At 33.7% G+C, this 15,840-nt stretch overlaps 1 protein-coding gene and 1 pseudogene across 1 annotated transcript; both read left to right on the top strand.

Moving 5' to 3' along the window:
* The first annotated feature begins 8,796 nt into the window (after window positions 1-8,796).
* Window positions 8,797-11,397, top strand: LOC110263794 (uncharacterized). Its single transcript, XM_021105587.2, has 4 exons — window positions 8,797-10,161; window positions 10,552-10,605; window positions 10,786-11,145; window positions 11,323-11,397. Exons 1-4 carry the CDS (start codon window positions 8,812-8,814, stop codon window positions 11,395-11,397), a joined length of 1,839 nt encoding a protein of 612 aa, XP_020961246.2. The 5' UTR covers window positions 8,797-8,811.
* A 5-nt stretch (window positions 11,398-11,402) lies between these two features.
* LOC148562386 (uncharacterized) lies at window positions 11,403-12,258 on the top strand (annotated as a pseudogene).
* Window positions 12,259-15,840: the final 3,582 nt, after the last annotated feature.

Below are 15,840 nucleotides of genomic sequence, written 5' to 3'. Positions count from 1 at the left end.
CCTTACTAAAGAAAAACTCAGTGGGAAAAAAGCCTTAGTGAAGGAAAAATAGTACAATATCCTTTAGTGATAGGGACTGCCTCATTAAAAACCTTGTCAAGAAAAACTCAATGGAAAAAAAACCTGACCAAAGAAAAAAAGAGTACAGTCTCCCTCTCTTGTCAACATCAGTTGATATCTCGAAATCGGCGCATCCCAATCTCATGTACTAATCTTTCAAAGGAGGATTTTGGGAGTGACTTTGTAAATAAATTTGCCAGATTGTCACTTGAGCGGATCTGTTGGACATTAATTATCCCTTGATTTTAAAGATCATGAGTGAAGAAAAATTTGGGAGAAATATGCTTTGTTTTATCACCTTTGATATATCCGCCTTTAAGTTGAGCAATGCATGCTGTATTATCTTCAAACAGGACAGTTGGAGCTATCTTCTGATCAACCAGTCCACATGATGACAGAATATATTGGATCACACTCCTCAGCCAAAAACACTCGCGATTAACTTCATGTATCGCTAGTATTTCAGCATGATTAGAGGAGGTTGCTGCTATCGTCTGTTTCGTGGACTTCCATGATATAGTCGTTTCACCATATGTGAACAAGTATCCTGTTTGAGATTTCCCTTTATGTGAATCAGACAAGTATCCAGCATCTGCATAGCCAACTAGTTGTGACTTGGATTCATATAGATAAAACAATCCCATATCAACCGTTCCATGAAAATATCGAAAGATTTATTTGATTCCACTCCAATGTCTTCTGGTTGGAGAGAAACTATATCCTGCTAGTAAATTCACAGCAAATGATATATCAGGTCGTGTATTATTAGCAAGATACATTAGTGCTCCAATGTCACTAAGATATGGTACTTCAGGACCAATGATATCTTCATTTTCTTCTTTAGGACGGAATTGATCATTCTCCACATCCAAAGATCTTACGATCACTGGGGTACTTAATGGATGTGACTTATCCATATAAAATCTCTTCAAGATCTTTTCTGTGTATGTTGTTTGATGAATAAAGATCCCACTTTTTATATGCTCGATCTGCAGGCCGAGATAAAACTTAGTCTTTCCAAGATCTTTCATCTCAAACTCGTCTTTTAGAGTTTTTATAATTGTTGGAATCTCTTCAGGAGTTCCAATGATATTTAAATCATCAACGTACACAGCAATTATAATGAATCCAGATGCAGATTTCTTTATGAAAACACAGGGGCAGATATCATCATTCTTGAATCCGTTTTTGGCTAGATACTCAGTAAGACGATTATACCACATTCGTCCAGATTGCTTTAGACCGTATAAAGATATTTGCAATTTGACTGAGTATAACCCTTGTGAATATTCATTGGATGGTTTAGATATCTTTAGTCCTTCAGGGACTTTCATATAGATATCTCAATCTAATGAGCCGTATAAATAAGTTGTTACCACATCTATTAAATGCATATGTAGTTTATGATATGCAGATAAACTGACCAAATAACGCAATGTTATCGCATCTACTACAGGGGAATACGTTTCTTCATAATCTATACTGGGCCTTTGTGAAAAACCTTGTACCACAAGTCGGGCTTTGTAGCGCATAACTTCATTTTTCTCATTTCGTTTTCTCACAAATACCCATCGGTATCCAACAGGTTTTACATCTTCAGGTGTACGGACTACAGGTCCAAAGACTTCACGTTTTGCAAGTGAGTCTAATTCAGCCTTCATGGCTTCTTTCCATTTTGGCCAATCATTCTTTTGTCGACATTCTTCGATTGATCTTGGCTCAAGATCCTTACTTTCATGCATGATATTTAACGCCACATTATATGCAAATATTTCATTGACAATTGTCTTATTTCGGTCCCATTTCTCTCCTGTAAAGACATAATTTATCGAGATCTCGTCATTTTCACAATTTTCAGGTACCTGAACGTCTTCTAGCGTTAAAATTATATCAGAATTTTGGACAACTACATGTATCTCTACTATGTCTTTTTCAACAGGAATAGTATTTACCTCTTTTCTCTTTCGAGGATTTTTGTCTTTGGAACCGACAGGCCTGCCACGCTTGTGGCGCGTATTTGCTTCGGTGGCAATTTGTCCAACTGGGACATCAATTCGAATTGGGGCATTTTTCGCTGGTATATAAGATTTGGTTATCCTCTTTGTATCGGAAAATGCATCAGGCAATTCATTTGCTATTCTTTGCAAATGTATAATCTTTTGAACTTCTAGTTCACATTGCCCTGATCGAGGATCTAAATGCATCAACGATGATACATTCCAATTAAGTTCCGTTTCGAGAAGCTTATTCTCTCCCCCTAATGTTGAAAATTTTGATTCATCAAAATGACAATCCGCAAATCGGGCTTTAAATATATCCCCAGTTTGTATCTCAAGATACCTCACTATAGAGGGAGAATCATATCTAACATATATCTCCAATTTTCTTTGGAGTCCCATTTTAGTGTGATTAGGTGGTGCAATGGGAACATATATTGCACACACAAAAATTATTAAATGGAAAACATTTGGCTGCTGGCCAAAAGCTAATTGCATAGGAGAGAACTTATGGTAACCCGTTGGCCTCAAACGAATAAGTGCTACGGCATGTAAAATAGCATGCCCCAGACTGAGGTTGGGAGATTTGTTCTCATAAGGAAGGGTCTAGCAATTAATTGGAGGCGTTTTATAAGCGATTCTGCTAACCCATTTTATGTGTGAACATAAGCTATTGGATGTTCAACACTTATTCCATTAGCCATACAATAAGCATCAAAAGCTTGGGAATTAAATTCACCAGCATTATCAAGAGGAATTGCTTTGATTGGATTTTCTGGAAATTGTGCTTTTAATCGAATAATTTGAGCCAGTAATCTCGCAAACGCCAGGTTGCGAGAAGACAATAAGCACACATGTGACCATCTCGAAGATGTGTCTATCAGGACCATAAAATATCTAAAAGATCTACATGGTGGATGAATAGGTCCACATATATCACCTTGAATCCTTTCTAGGAATTCAGGGGACTCAAATCCAATCTTTACTGGTGATAGCCTTAAAATTAACTTCCCTTAAGAACATGCAGCACAACAAAATTCACTAGATTTAAGAATCTTATGGTTCTTTAGTAAATGTCCATGTGAGTTTTCAATAATTCTTCGTATCATGGTTGTTCTCGGATGACCCAATCGGTCGTGCCAAGTTATGAATTCATTTGGGTTAGTAAACTTCTGGTTTACAGTGACATGTGATTCAATTGCACTAATCTTGGTATAACATAACCCAGATGTAAGTGAGGGCAACTTTTATAATATAACCTTTTTATTTAAATCATGAGTTGTGATGCATAAATACTCATGACTTCCCTCATTCATAGTCTTAATATGATATCCATTTCGGCGAATATCTTTAAAGCTCAACAAGTTCCTCAGAGACTTGATAGATAATAGTGCATTATTTATTATAAATTTTGTTCCTCCAGGAAACAAAATTATAGCTCTTCCGGAGCCTTCTATCATATTACATGAGCCAATAATAGTATTAACATATTCTTCTTTTCGCACAAGATGGGTAAAATATATATCACTTTTAAGAATAGTGTGCGAACTTGCACTATCCGCAAGGCAAATATCTTCAGGATATGTCCTTGCCATTTTTCTTCAAAGACAAATGATAATAATAATAAAATGAGTAGAAGTACATGCACAGTAAAATTATTCACATAAATACTTAACAAACACATAAACATATCAAACTATTCCATCATTGATCAAATAGTCAATATTTCCTTCAGGATCCTCAAAGAAATCATATACATCATAATGAGTGGTGGAATTTTCAGCATCGTTTGAAACGAAATTTGACTCTTTTTCCTTGTCGTCCTTTTTCAAAGATGCCTGGTAAAGATCGACTAGGTGCCTTGGGGTACGGCAGGTACGTGACCAATGGCCCTTTCCACCACAACGGAAACACTTATCACCTGTTGATTTATTCTACCCGATATTTCTTTCTTTATCCCACTTCTGGTGAGATCCTCTCTTTTGAATATAATTTCTTTTCCTTCCATAAATTTTCTTATTTTAAAACCTTGCCATTTACCTCTTCTGAGGTAATTTGCCGCATTTACTTCAGGAAATGGGGCGGCGCCAGATGGGCGCGCTTCATGATTTCTCAAAAGTAGCTCATTATTGCGTTCAGCAACAAGAAGGCAAGAAATTAACTCAGAATATTTTTTATTTCTTTTTCTCGATACTGCTGCTACAGGAGCACATTCGAGACATGGAAGATCGAGAAAGTTTTCTCTAACATATCGGGCTTGAGGAAGTATCACCGTCTTTTGATTATTATACCTTTCTTTAAAGTCTTTCCACAGATCTGCAGGATCTTTTAATGTAATATATTCATTTTTTAATATTTCATCAAGATGACGACGAAGAAAAATTATGGCTTTAGCTTTATCTTTTTGGGATGCATTATTTTCAGTCTTAATGGTATCTCCAAGATCCATTGAATCAAGATGGATTTCAGCATCTAATATCCATGATAAATAATTGTTTCAAGATATATCAAGAGCATTGAATTCAAGATGAGAGAGTTTCGACATAATAAAAATTTGTTATCTGAGTCTTCCTAAAAATTTGATCAGAGTGTCGTACTGATAACGTGTTATAAAATAACTAAATAAATAAATAAATAAGGAAGAGGTAATAAATAAAGTAAAAATAGAAAAACACTACTATAAGTATTTACCAAATCTAATACTACTATAAAGATAATATATTAATATTATATTGTAGTACGTGAAGAAAGTAAAGAAGTGCTTTATAAAAAAAAAGAGAGAAAAGTATTTGTTTTATTATTGCTGTGTAGTGTTTATGGGTTGCTTTTTGGTTTGTCTTGAGAAGTAAAGTATTGAGAATAAAATCAGACGCCTATATTAATGGGTATCCACTTTGACCATTTTTATCTTATCACAACATAATTCACTTATGTATGTTGGAAGAAAAAGTTTTTTAAATAAAATGAGTTATAACTTGTAAGTTTGTTATAAGATTTTTTTAAGAAAAATAAAAAATATTAGTAATGTTAAAATGTTTAATTTCAAAATAGTTGTGTTTGTTGCCAGATGTATTTAGATTAGTATTTGCGGTAAAGGCACTAAAATTTAAATAAAGATTTAATTATTTAGAAAAATTAGAGATTATAATTAAGTAAGGCTTGATTTGGTAAAATTTTTCGAAGAGGTGTTTGTATTTTTTTAAAGGTCAAGCTCCTTTGGTAAATCAAAAAGACCACGTACTTGTGGTTACACCTTTTAAAGAATTAGAGTACTTTTGAAAGCACCTAAAAATTAAAATAGAGTTTTTTAAAGTTGGTTGTGCTTTTCAAAATCTAAAAGTCTAATATAACCTTATATGTTAACTAATTTTCAAACTTAATGTTTACATTTATATCTATTATAATATTTTTAAATTTTAAAAGTTATTTTACCAAAGACAATTATTATTGTTTATGTTTATTAAAAGCTATTTTTAATTTAATTTACCAAACATAAATGCTATATCTTTTAAAAAATCATCTTTTAAAAATTAACTTTTATAAGTTATTTTTGAAAAGTAAAAATTTTACTCAACTAAACCTAAATTTAAGATTTTTTTAAGTTGAATTTAGATCTTTTAAAGTGATAATATTGGTAAAATAATAAAATAAGAGGTTAATTATAATTGAATTGATACTTTCATTATATGTGAATTTTATTATTTTAATTTAAAAATGATTAATTGTCCATTTTATTATTTTAGAGTTAACTATTAATTCGGTATCCAAAAAATTTAAGTACTAACAAAAATATTCTTGAAAGACATTATCGATAAAACAAACTCTAAATTATTTAAAATTGCGACAAAAATAACTAATAAATATTATATTTTTTTGTAATTGATAAAAACTTTTATATTTAGCAAACAACTTATCTATTTGATCTAAATTTTTAGTAATATTTGAATAAATATTTAGAAGATGAACAAAAAAATTTTGAAAAAAAATTATTCTCTAAATTTTTCTCTTCACTTTTCAAAACAATGTGGTCATTCACAATAATTTTTTTTTAAAAAAATTACTTGACATAAAAATACTAAAATTTAAAAATAAAAATATCTTATTTTTCTATATAAAAAGTTGTATAAAAATCTAATTTTTAAGTTATTTTTTAAAATATATTTAATATTTAGCTTTTTTTCATATTTTTAAAATTTTTAAAAATTTATTTGTCATTAATATTTTTTAGAGTTATTTTTGTCAGTATTATAAAGTTTCAAATACTATTTTAATAAGTTACTCTATTATTTTTCTTACTCTTTCACTTTATAAGAATTTGATCTATTTAAATTGATGCTATTATAACAGAGTTATGTAAGTTAAGAAACCTCTAAGCCTATTGATAATAAAACTTAGGACTATAGTTGCAATTATACGTTGTAGCAAGGTTTTTTTGTTGGGTTTTTTGTTTTATTTTTATTTTTTGAGAATATTTGATATGATGATATAAATATTTGTTTGATTATTGTGGCTCCGGCTCGCATAGGAGTTAAGTCCCAAAATAATATTTAAAATTAACTGCTTGTATTAAAAAGATCTTTAAACTTTTAATTACATCATAAAAGTTTTTTATATTAAAAAAATTGCACTATATTGATCTTTACCCCCTTTTCTACAAGTTGTTTGTCATGTTAGGAGCGACTTGATACATATTTTTCTATGCTAAATTAATATTTAATTTGGTAAAATTTTTTAAAAATAAAGATGCTTAAACTTTTTAAAAGTATCTTTTATTTTATATTTGATAAATAAAAAAGATTATGTACTTGTGACTATAGTTTTTAAAGATAGAGGTACTTTTAAAAATATCTAAAGTGAAGTTTTTTAAAAATAATTTGTATCAAAATTAAAAAATTTAATATAACCTCATACATTAATTAATATCTAAATTCAATTTCTACATTAATATTGATTATAGTATTTTAAAATTTTAAAAATTATTTTACCAAAAGTACTTATTGTTGTTTATATTTGTTGAAAAATATTTTTAATTTAATTTACCAAACATAAATGTTACAACTTTTAAAAAATTATCTTTTAAGAACTAATTTTTATAAGCTACTTTTAAAAAATAAAAACTTTACCAAATCAAGTCTAAATGAAACAATATTGCTTTAGTTTTGACGCTAATGTTTGATGAAACGAAATCATTTAAGTCAATAAACTACAAAACATCTTATGCCACACAAAAAATGTATGACCATTAAAATTAAATGGTCGTTTTATAAAGTAGTTAGTGCCAAAATTAAAGCAACATTATTTTGTCTAATTCAGCGTAAAAAAGATATGCTAGGTCATTCATAGGGGAAGAAAGTGGAAAAGGAGAAAGAACTAACGTAGTGCAACTTTTTTAATTTCAAGAACGTTTATATGCGACTAAATCCCCATAGTGGTCCCCCAGATTCAGCCCGTGCACCAATTTTGCCCCTGAGATTCCAATTGCACTGTTTATGTCCCCCAGATTCCGATTCGAGCACCATAATGGTCCTTCGGAGATTTTCCGGCGTGACTCAGCGACGGCGTTGCTTATGTGGCACAGCCACTGCCACGTTGGAGAGTCAGAACGACGTCGTTTCATGGGGCAAAACGATTGAAAGCCCACACGTCGCCGTTTTGATCCAGTGAGAGTAGTAGTAACTTGGGCAAAGGGTTTGGTATTCGTTACGTCTTCTCCTCCATATTTTCTCACCTCTCTCAACGCTTGGTCTCCTCCTCCATAAGCAGTAGCGACAGGCAAGGGCACTGCTGCCTGGTTTCTTAACATTGCTGTAACGAACTTGGGAGAAGGTTTGTGGTTCACCATTGAAGCATCGACTGAAGAACCGTTTAAGCTAGCTTCAAGGTACAAATTTTATTATATTTTTTTGAATTTTTTGGATCATGTTTCATTCCTGATATGGCCGATTGTTAAGTTACTTGAACATGATGCATGTAGTTTGTGTTAGAATCCACTGCCTGTTAGGGTTTTAGTTTTTTTCTTCTTCAAACCAGTAATGCATTCTCTGTTTCTTGTGAAAAGAACAGGGGTTAATCTCTGGTGGTGTGTAATATCTAAGTTATTTGTTGTTTTTGTGTTGCATGCGTGGTAAATTTTAAGCATTTTCTCTGTTATGTTGCAGATGAACGCCGAATTGTTAGACATAATGTTTCATCATGGGAGAAATTTTGAGAGGGGGAAGGATGGGAGATGGACATACACACCTGACAATAGGCATTGTTTGGGTGATCTGGATGTGGACAGGTTGGATGTATTCTACCTGAGAAATTACTTCAAAGAGCTAGGCTATGAGACCATGAAGGAGGTTTGGTGGCAGGTCCCTGGGATGAGCCTGGAAGTATGTTTGAGGCGTTTAGACTCTGATAATGAGTTGAGAGAGCTGTGTTCTCATTGTGGAAAGAACAATGGGGTAGTGGATGTCTACATTGAACATGGCATTTCAGAACCTGAAATAGTACAAGGAGAGGATGTTGTTGTGCATGTTGATGACGAGGTGAGGGATCTTGGAGAGCAAGCCAAGTCAAATGCCAGGATGGTGAAAGACCCCCTGTCAAACCTACCACCGAGAAGGACCCTCCTAGGAGTTTAAGCATGGTAACATACAAGCCCCAAGCTAAAGAGGCGTTACTGAAGAAGAGCAATGTGAATTCTAACATGGAGTCCCAGCCTAAGCCTAAGTCAAAGTGTAAGCCTAAGACAGTTTCCAAACCCAAACCCATGCCGAGACAGAACAATGTAACTAGGACTAGGAGATATTGTCTAAGGTCTGTAGGGAAAGGTATTTCAAAAGCAAAGAAAAATGCTAGTGATCATGTTCTTTTATCCTCTGACTCAGACTCTCATGACAGCTACGAGAGTGCTGAGGACGAGGCCTATAAGCCACAAGAGCCGGATGATAGCTCAGATGAATCGGGCATTGGATATACTGTTCCTTCACAGAAGAAGAAAGTCAAGAAACCCAATGCAAGGAAGAAGGTCCAGGCTGAGAGTAGAAAGGAAAAAGGGAAGGCCAAGGTCTGTGTTGATGATGTTGGATTTGTGGAAGACGTTTCTGATGAAGATGTGGACATTGGATTTGTGGGGGGAGGTATAAAGGGGGATAACCATGATGCTTTTGATCCGGGGTCAGAATCGGATGGTGGCAATTCGTGGCACTCTTTGGAGATGAAAACACCACCTAATTCAGAGGATGAGCTGGTTGGAGAAGAAAGTTCAGAGGATGTATTTCCGGTGTTTAGACAGGGTGCTAGGTTCGGGGAACTACATTTAGAAGTCGGGATGAAGTTCAATACTAAGTGGGAGTTCAAAGAGGCAGTGAGGGAGTTCACTATACAAGAAGGGAGACGGATGAGGTTTAGGAAGAACGATGGTAAAAGGGTGAGGGCAGTATGTAAGGTGAAGGATTGCAAGTGGGTTGTGTACGCATCAAGGGACCACGAAGACAGTTGCTGGCAAGTTAAGACTTTCTTCAATGACCACACTTGTCCACGAGAGGATAAAAACGAGGCAGCAAATAGAAATTGGGTTGCAGGTAAGTTGGTAAAAAAACTAAGGAAATATCCCAATTTCAGAAACTGTAAGGTTACAACATATTTCAAGACGAAATATGACTTGTCGCTCAATAGGAACTCTATATCACGGGCACTGTGTGATGCTAGAAATATAGTCTATGGAGATGCCAAGGAGCAATATGCTATGCTTAGGGACTATGGTGAAACACTATTGAAAATAAACGCGGGATCAATTGTTCAGATATGCACAAAGCCACAGCCTAGTGGTGAGGTCATATTTGAGAGGATGTATGTCTGCTTGAGTGGCTGCAAGTCAGGTTTCAAGGCTGGCTGTCGTCCGTTAATTGGACTTGATGGGGCTTTTCTAAAAACTATTTTCGGGGGGAAAATTCTATCGGCTGTTAGACAAGATGCTAATCATCATGTCTATGTCATTGCCTGGGCAGTTGTGGAAGTGGAGAACTTTGAGAATTGGAAGTGGTTTCTAGAGTTGCTACATGAGGATCTTGGAGACTACAAGACCCGTGGGTGGAACTTCATCTCTGATATGCAAAAGGTAATTTCTTACTGAAACCTTAATCCTTACTCTCACATAAGTTTAAATGTGTAAAACTGTGTTAGCTTGATGTAGTGCATATAGTGCAGTATACTGCCATATTTTGATGATACCTAAGATATAATTGTTTGATACAATTGTGATGATACCTTTATAGTATATACTGTGGTGTGCTGTTAGTGTCTGCTGCTATACTGTGAATACTGCTCTTATCTAATTGTTTGATTATGTACTATACCATGATGGTGTGCTGTTAGGTACTATTATGGTGATCGATTTTCAAAGTTAGGGACTATTATGGTGAACGATTGTGCAAAGTTAGGGACTATTATGGTGATCGATTTTCAAAGTTAGGGACTATTATGGTAACATAATGCTTGATATCTTCAGGGATTACTGCCTGCTATGAAAGCCGTGATGCCTAATGTGGGACACCGATTCTGTGTCTGGCACTTGTGGCGAAATTTCAATAAGCAGTGAAAGGACCTGGAGCTTAGGGGACTGTTATGGGAGTGTGCTAGAGCTACAACATTTCAAGAGTTTAAGGTATATAAAGCCACTTTTTTTGAAACTGGAGTTAGCTTACATGGACTTCTTTCCCAACTATTAACTGTTGAATTTCAGGAATACATGGATAGTATAAAGCGGCTGAACGAGGACGCATGGAAGTATCTTGACAAGTGGCCAAGGGAGGCATGGACGAGGTCACAGTTCAGGCACAACCCGAAATTGGACTCGATCTGCAACAACGCCTGTGAGATTTTCAATTCAAAGATCAAAGAAGCAAGGGGCAAGCCTATACTTACTCTTCTAGAAGAGGTGAGAATGTTTGTCATGAGGACTATGGCTAAGAACAAGGTTAAGTTGGACAATCACCTGGGGCTGTTACCACCCGTAATCAAAAGTAGGTTAGAAAAGGTGAGGAAAGAGTCCAGACATTGGCATGCTATATGGTCTGGAGATACTGGATATGAGAAGTTTGAGGTCCATGGGCGTCCAACAAACCATGTGGTAGACCTGGGGAAAAGATTATGTACCTGCCAGTTCTGGATGTTAACAGGTTATTCTCTCCCAACCACTTACCTTTGCTCATTTAATTTTACACTAGTGTTATAAATAATTTTTGATTTAACCTAAGCTGGAAGTAAACTGGACTTGTAGGGATTCCATGCGTTCATGCTTGTGCAGCACTGGCCAGAGTCAACAAGCACCCAGAGGATTTCTACCATAAGTTGATAACCATGGAGTCTTACAAGAAAACATACAAGTACCACATCAATCCTATACCTGGCCAAGCCTTCTGGGAACAAAGTCAGTTTAACAAGCCATTGGCACCACCAATCAAGAGGAAGCCAGGGAATCTTCAAACAAAGAGGAGGAAGGACTCAGATGAAGTCTCAAGTTCTAGCAAGAAATCTAAGTCAGTAACAGCCTTGAAAAGACAGCTTCGGCCTTTCACATGTAAGTACTTCTTGCAAAAGGGTCACACCAAGAGAGGATGTGAAAAGAAAAGAGCAGCTGATGCTGCTCAAGCTGCAGCTGATGCTGCGGCTGCTGCAAAGGCAGCAGAGGCTGCTAAAGACCCTAAAAATGCTAGTGCACAAGCAACTGCAACTGCCCAGGCCACCACAACTGACACTGCAACTGCCTCTGCATCTGCCAGTGCCACTGCAACTGCTACTCCGAATGCAACTACTACTGCTACAGCTACGGCTAATGCTAATATTACCATCAATTCTGCTCCTATTGGTCAAGCATCAGAAATTGATCTGTCACAGCCAATTTGTTCTGAACCAGAAGACTCTCAAAAGGTACAATTTTAATTCTATAATAAGCCTTTGTAATTCATGGAGTAAAAACTCTGAAAAAGGTTTAGTGAGTGACAATGTTTGGTATTTATTTCTGGTTTGAAATTTGTGTAGTTCACTGAAGTAACCAGGGAACCAGCCACAAGACCTGCCAAACTGCCTACTAGAAGAAGGCCCTTCTACAGCACTGGAACCAATGAAGGGTGCGAGTTCTGCCACTGCTTCACGATTCACAAATTTTCTGAAGTTTGTGCCGACTCCTGGATTTAAGCACCCCCGAAAGAAGTGAACTTTCATATTAGGACATTAGGACATTTTGCTTGTCAAGTGTTTGTTTTTTGTTAAAAGATACAATGACTGCGCTCACTCTAAACAATGGTTCATTTTGTTGATTACTAATGAAGTATGTCATGCTACTTGTTCAATTACTTATGGTTGTAATGTGTTAAAACTATGAATGGTTTGCCATATTTTGGTATTGATCAATTAATACTGTCCATGGTTTGGATCAATCTTGCTGTTACTTATTTACAAGTTCTTTTACTTCATCCAACAGGATATTATATTATATCAAAGTAAGATGATTTACACAAACCTTGTTATGTTACCACATAACAGTTTCATTCATTAATTTGGAAACTGCATTACATTGACATGTTCTCAACCCTTTAATAGCACCAATCCTACAAAAACAACAATTACTAAGAACCCAAATCTAAGAACATGAGTTATGAATTTCAGATTCCTAATGTCTGCCTCCATCTTGCCCATCCGCCATGCAAAGTTCATCTTCCTGTCACCATCATCATCTCCTGCAACAGCTCCTTCAGACAACTCCTCTTGCACAGAATCAGCCCAGACGAATAACCCACACCATGTTTTTCCACTTGTCTGCAACCAACCAAAATAATCAACCAAAAAAAAAATTTTCAATCAGCTACAAATTATTAAACTTTACTCACATTATAGTTGGGGCAACCAAAGAAGGGCTTGTTAGGATGCGACTCCATCCCAGACCACCTTAGCACCGGGCGACAACCACAGCCACACCAGTCCGGAACCCGTCCATGCCTGCTTCGCGTCGTGCTTCTTCTCCAGTTCTCCGTCGACGATGACCGGTTGGAACTTCCTGCAACATGGCTCCCACTTCCTCTTATGGGGGACAGCTATCGGTGTACAGAAGAGATGCAGAACAAGACGTTGATGGAGAGAACCACATTGAGGGAAGGCCAACGAAATTTTAGGGTTTAAAAATGAAGACAGGGACTACATTAGGGAATTTTATCACACATTCCACGTCATATGTACACTACGGCGTCCAACGTGGCAGTGGCTGTGCCACATAAGCAACGCTGTCGCTGAGTCACGCCGGAAAATCTCCGAAGGACCATTATGGTGCTCGAATCGGAATCTGGGGGACATAAACAGTGCAATTGGAATCTCAGGGGCAAAATTGGTGCACGGGCTGAATCTGGGGGACCACTATGGGGATTTAGTCGTTTATATGCAGTTAAAATATAGGGATTCTTTTCGGTGCAAACGTCCAATCTCAAAAATCACTTTAAGACTTAACTCTTCATATGGTGTAAAGTTGTTATTAGTTTTTCTTGTAACATTTAAGTATAATTTATTTTATTAATTATTCATTTCAAAATCATAAACTTTCATTTTATCTGAATATAATTTATTAATATTAATAAATTATTTATATTGTTGTCTTATACTTAGATTTAGGGGTGTTCGCAGTGTGATTTGGATCGATTTTAAATAAAAAATTCATTTGATCTGGACATAATTTTACTTGCAATGCGGTTTAGATTAGATATTTTTTTTTGAGAATCCAATCAAATCCGATCCAATTTCAAATAGTTTGGATTGTATTGAATTTGCGATTTTGTAAATTAATATATATATATATATATAACAAGTCTCAACATCAAATTTTAAATAACTAACAATGACATAACAAGTTCAATAATATTTGAAAAACTAACAATAACTTAACAATAGAAATAAAATTATAAGTTAGTTAAAATAAATAAATAAATGTCATTTTGAACCTAAAATATTCACTAAATAATAATAATACTTAAATAATATAAAAATATATAACAAATTGAATATATTATAAATAAAATTGTAAATATGGTAATAAAATAATAATATTTAGTACATTATGTGGTTTGAATTGGATCAAATTTAGATTGGATCGATTTTGAGAAATAAATCCAAAATCAGATCTGATCTAATCTATGCGGTTTGCCAAAAATAGAATCCAATAAAATTCAATTAGCTTCTTTAAATATGTTAAAAATCATCCCAATTTTTTGGACAAACATCTCATCAACATCACACAAAAACTGAAAAAACACAAAAAAATTATAAGCACGACACTATTATAAACTAACAAAAACACAAAAAGTGTTTGTATTCATAATCAAAGAATTTCATTAGCTCATTGTTAATGGAAATCACATAAAAGTTAAAAAAAGAACCCAATAACTAATTCCATTTAGTACTGAGTGTATAGAATAAGAACCAACAATATCAACCACAAAATCATATATCAAAGTGACCACAACAAAATATAAACCATCGAAAATAATTCTAGTTAACACCAAATTGTGTTTTAAAATACACCGAAACTATCATTAAACATAATATAAATAGATTCATTGAAACAATAATTCAAAATTTTTACATTCCATTCAAATTTAAATCTTCAATCATGAACACTGATTTTCACAAAAAAAAAAAGAAATTATTCAACTTGTAGACAAAATAACTACACAAGCATCAACTACTAATAAATTACATTAATTAAGAACGAATCAAATCTCATCCACTTGATTTGATTTAAAATAATAATTCAATTTGTCTTGATTCAACTGATCTGAACTTGCATCATTCATTATTTTTAAACACGAAAAATCTATACGAATTTGATTTTACTGCTTGATTTTACTATTTGATTGAAAACAAATTCAGATCAAATAACATTTATCATAAAAGCAAAAATTAAAAAAAAAGGAGAAAAAATATGCAGAAAATACAGAGAAATCAAAGAAGAAAACAAAATCCATAGAAAAATGTCAGAGAAAAGTTGTTTACATTAAGGCCCATTTTAGATAAATAGTTTAATTAAGTTCTTTTTCAAAAAATAGCTTAAACAATAAATGCTTATATTAAAAGTAGCTTATAAATAAATTATTTTGTATTTAGTTTTTTAGTTCTAAAAGTGCTTATTTTAAAAAAAATATGATAAAAATCTTTTTATTATGAGAGAAGTTATTTTTTAACTTCTTCATAAGCACTTAAATAGTTTCTTAAAATTCAAGGAACTATAGTTCAAATGACATAGTCTTTCCGTACTTACCTAGAGATCGTGAGTTTGAGTTTCACTCTTAATTTCAAAAAAAAAAAACACATTAATAAATGGGCCTAAAAGTTTGTTACCCGTCTATGATGCACAGACACAGAACTATCGGTAATTTTATTGTTAATAATAAATAGCGGTATCATGTAATAATATAATTTTCAAAATTTGTTATCTCATCTCTTTGTTGATCAACCTAATCTTTTTTATTATCAATTTATCCTTAGTTATTTTTTTATCAAATTTAATAAAATTTTAGAAATTAATTTATTATTACATCTTTTAAAATTTTTATGCACAATTTTTTTTAATACAATTTTAATAATTTATCTGCATATGAAATATATTCGGAAAAGCATTCAAGCACGGGCTAAAAAAGAGATTTTTTTCTTCATTTTCAACTAAAATTTTTTATTATGAATGTTTTTAAGTTAGTAAACTAATTCAATTGAAATTAGATACTAAAAGGACTTAACATCTCTGTTAATTGAATAT

Source organism: Arachis ipaensis, chromosome B6, assembly GCF_059453495.1.
Source record: "Arachis ipaensis isolate K30076 ecotype BB chromosome B6, ASM5945349v1, whole genome shotgun sequence".
Taxonomy (NCBI): domain Eukaryota; kingdom Viridiplantae; phylum Streptophyta; class Magnoliopsida; order Fabales; family Fabaceae; genus Arachis; species Arachis ipaensis.
Note: the sequence above shows the minus strand (reverse complement) of the source record. Positions and strands in the feature narration are given on the sequence as shown.

Bases quoted from the DNA above. Each gene is read 5' to 3' on its own strand.
- LOC110263794 (XM_021105587.2), top strand. From the start codon at position 8,812: ATGCCGAGACAGAACAATGTAACTAGGACTAGGAGATATTGTCTAAGG. The intron at 10,162-10,551 runs GTAATTTCTTAC...TGATATCTTCAG, and splicing joins TCATCTCTGATATGCAAAAG to GGATTACTGCCTGCTATGAA. The intron at 11,146-11,322 runs GTCCATGGGCGT...CTGGACTTGTAG, and splicing joins CTGGATATGAGAAGTTTGAG to GGATTCCATGCGTTCATGCT.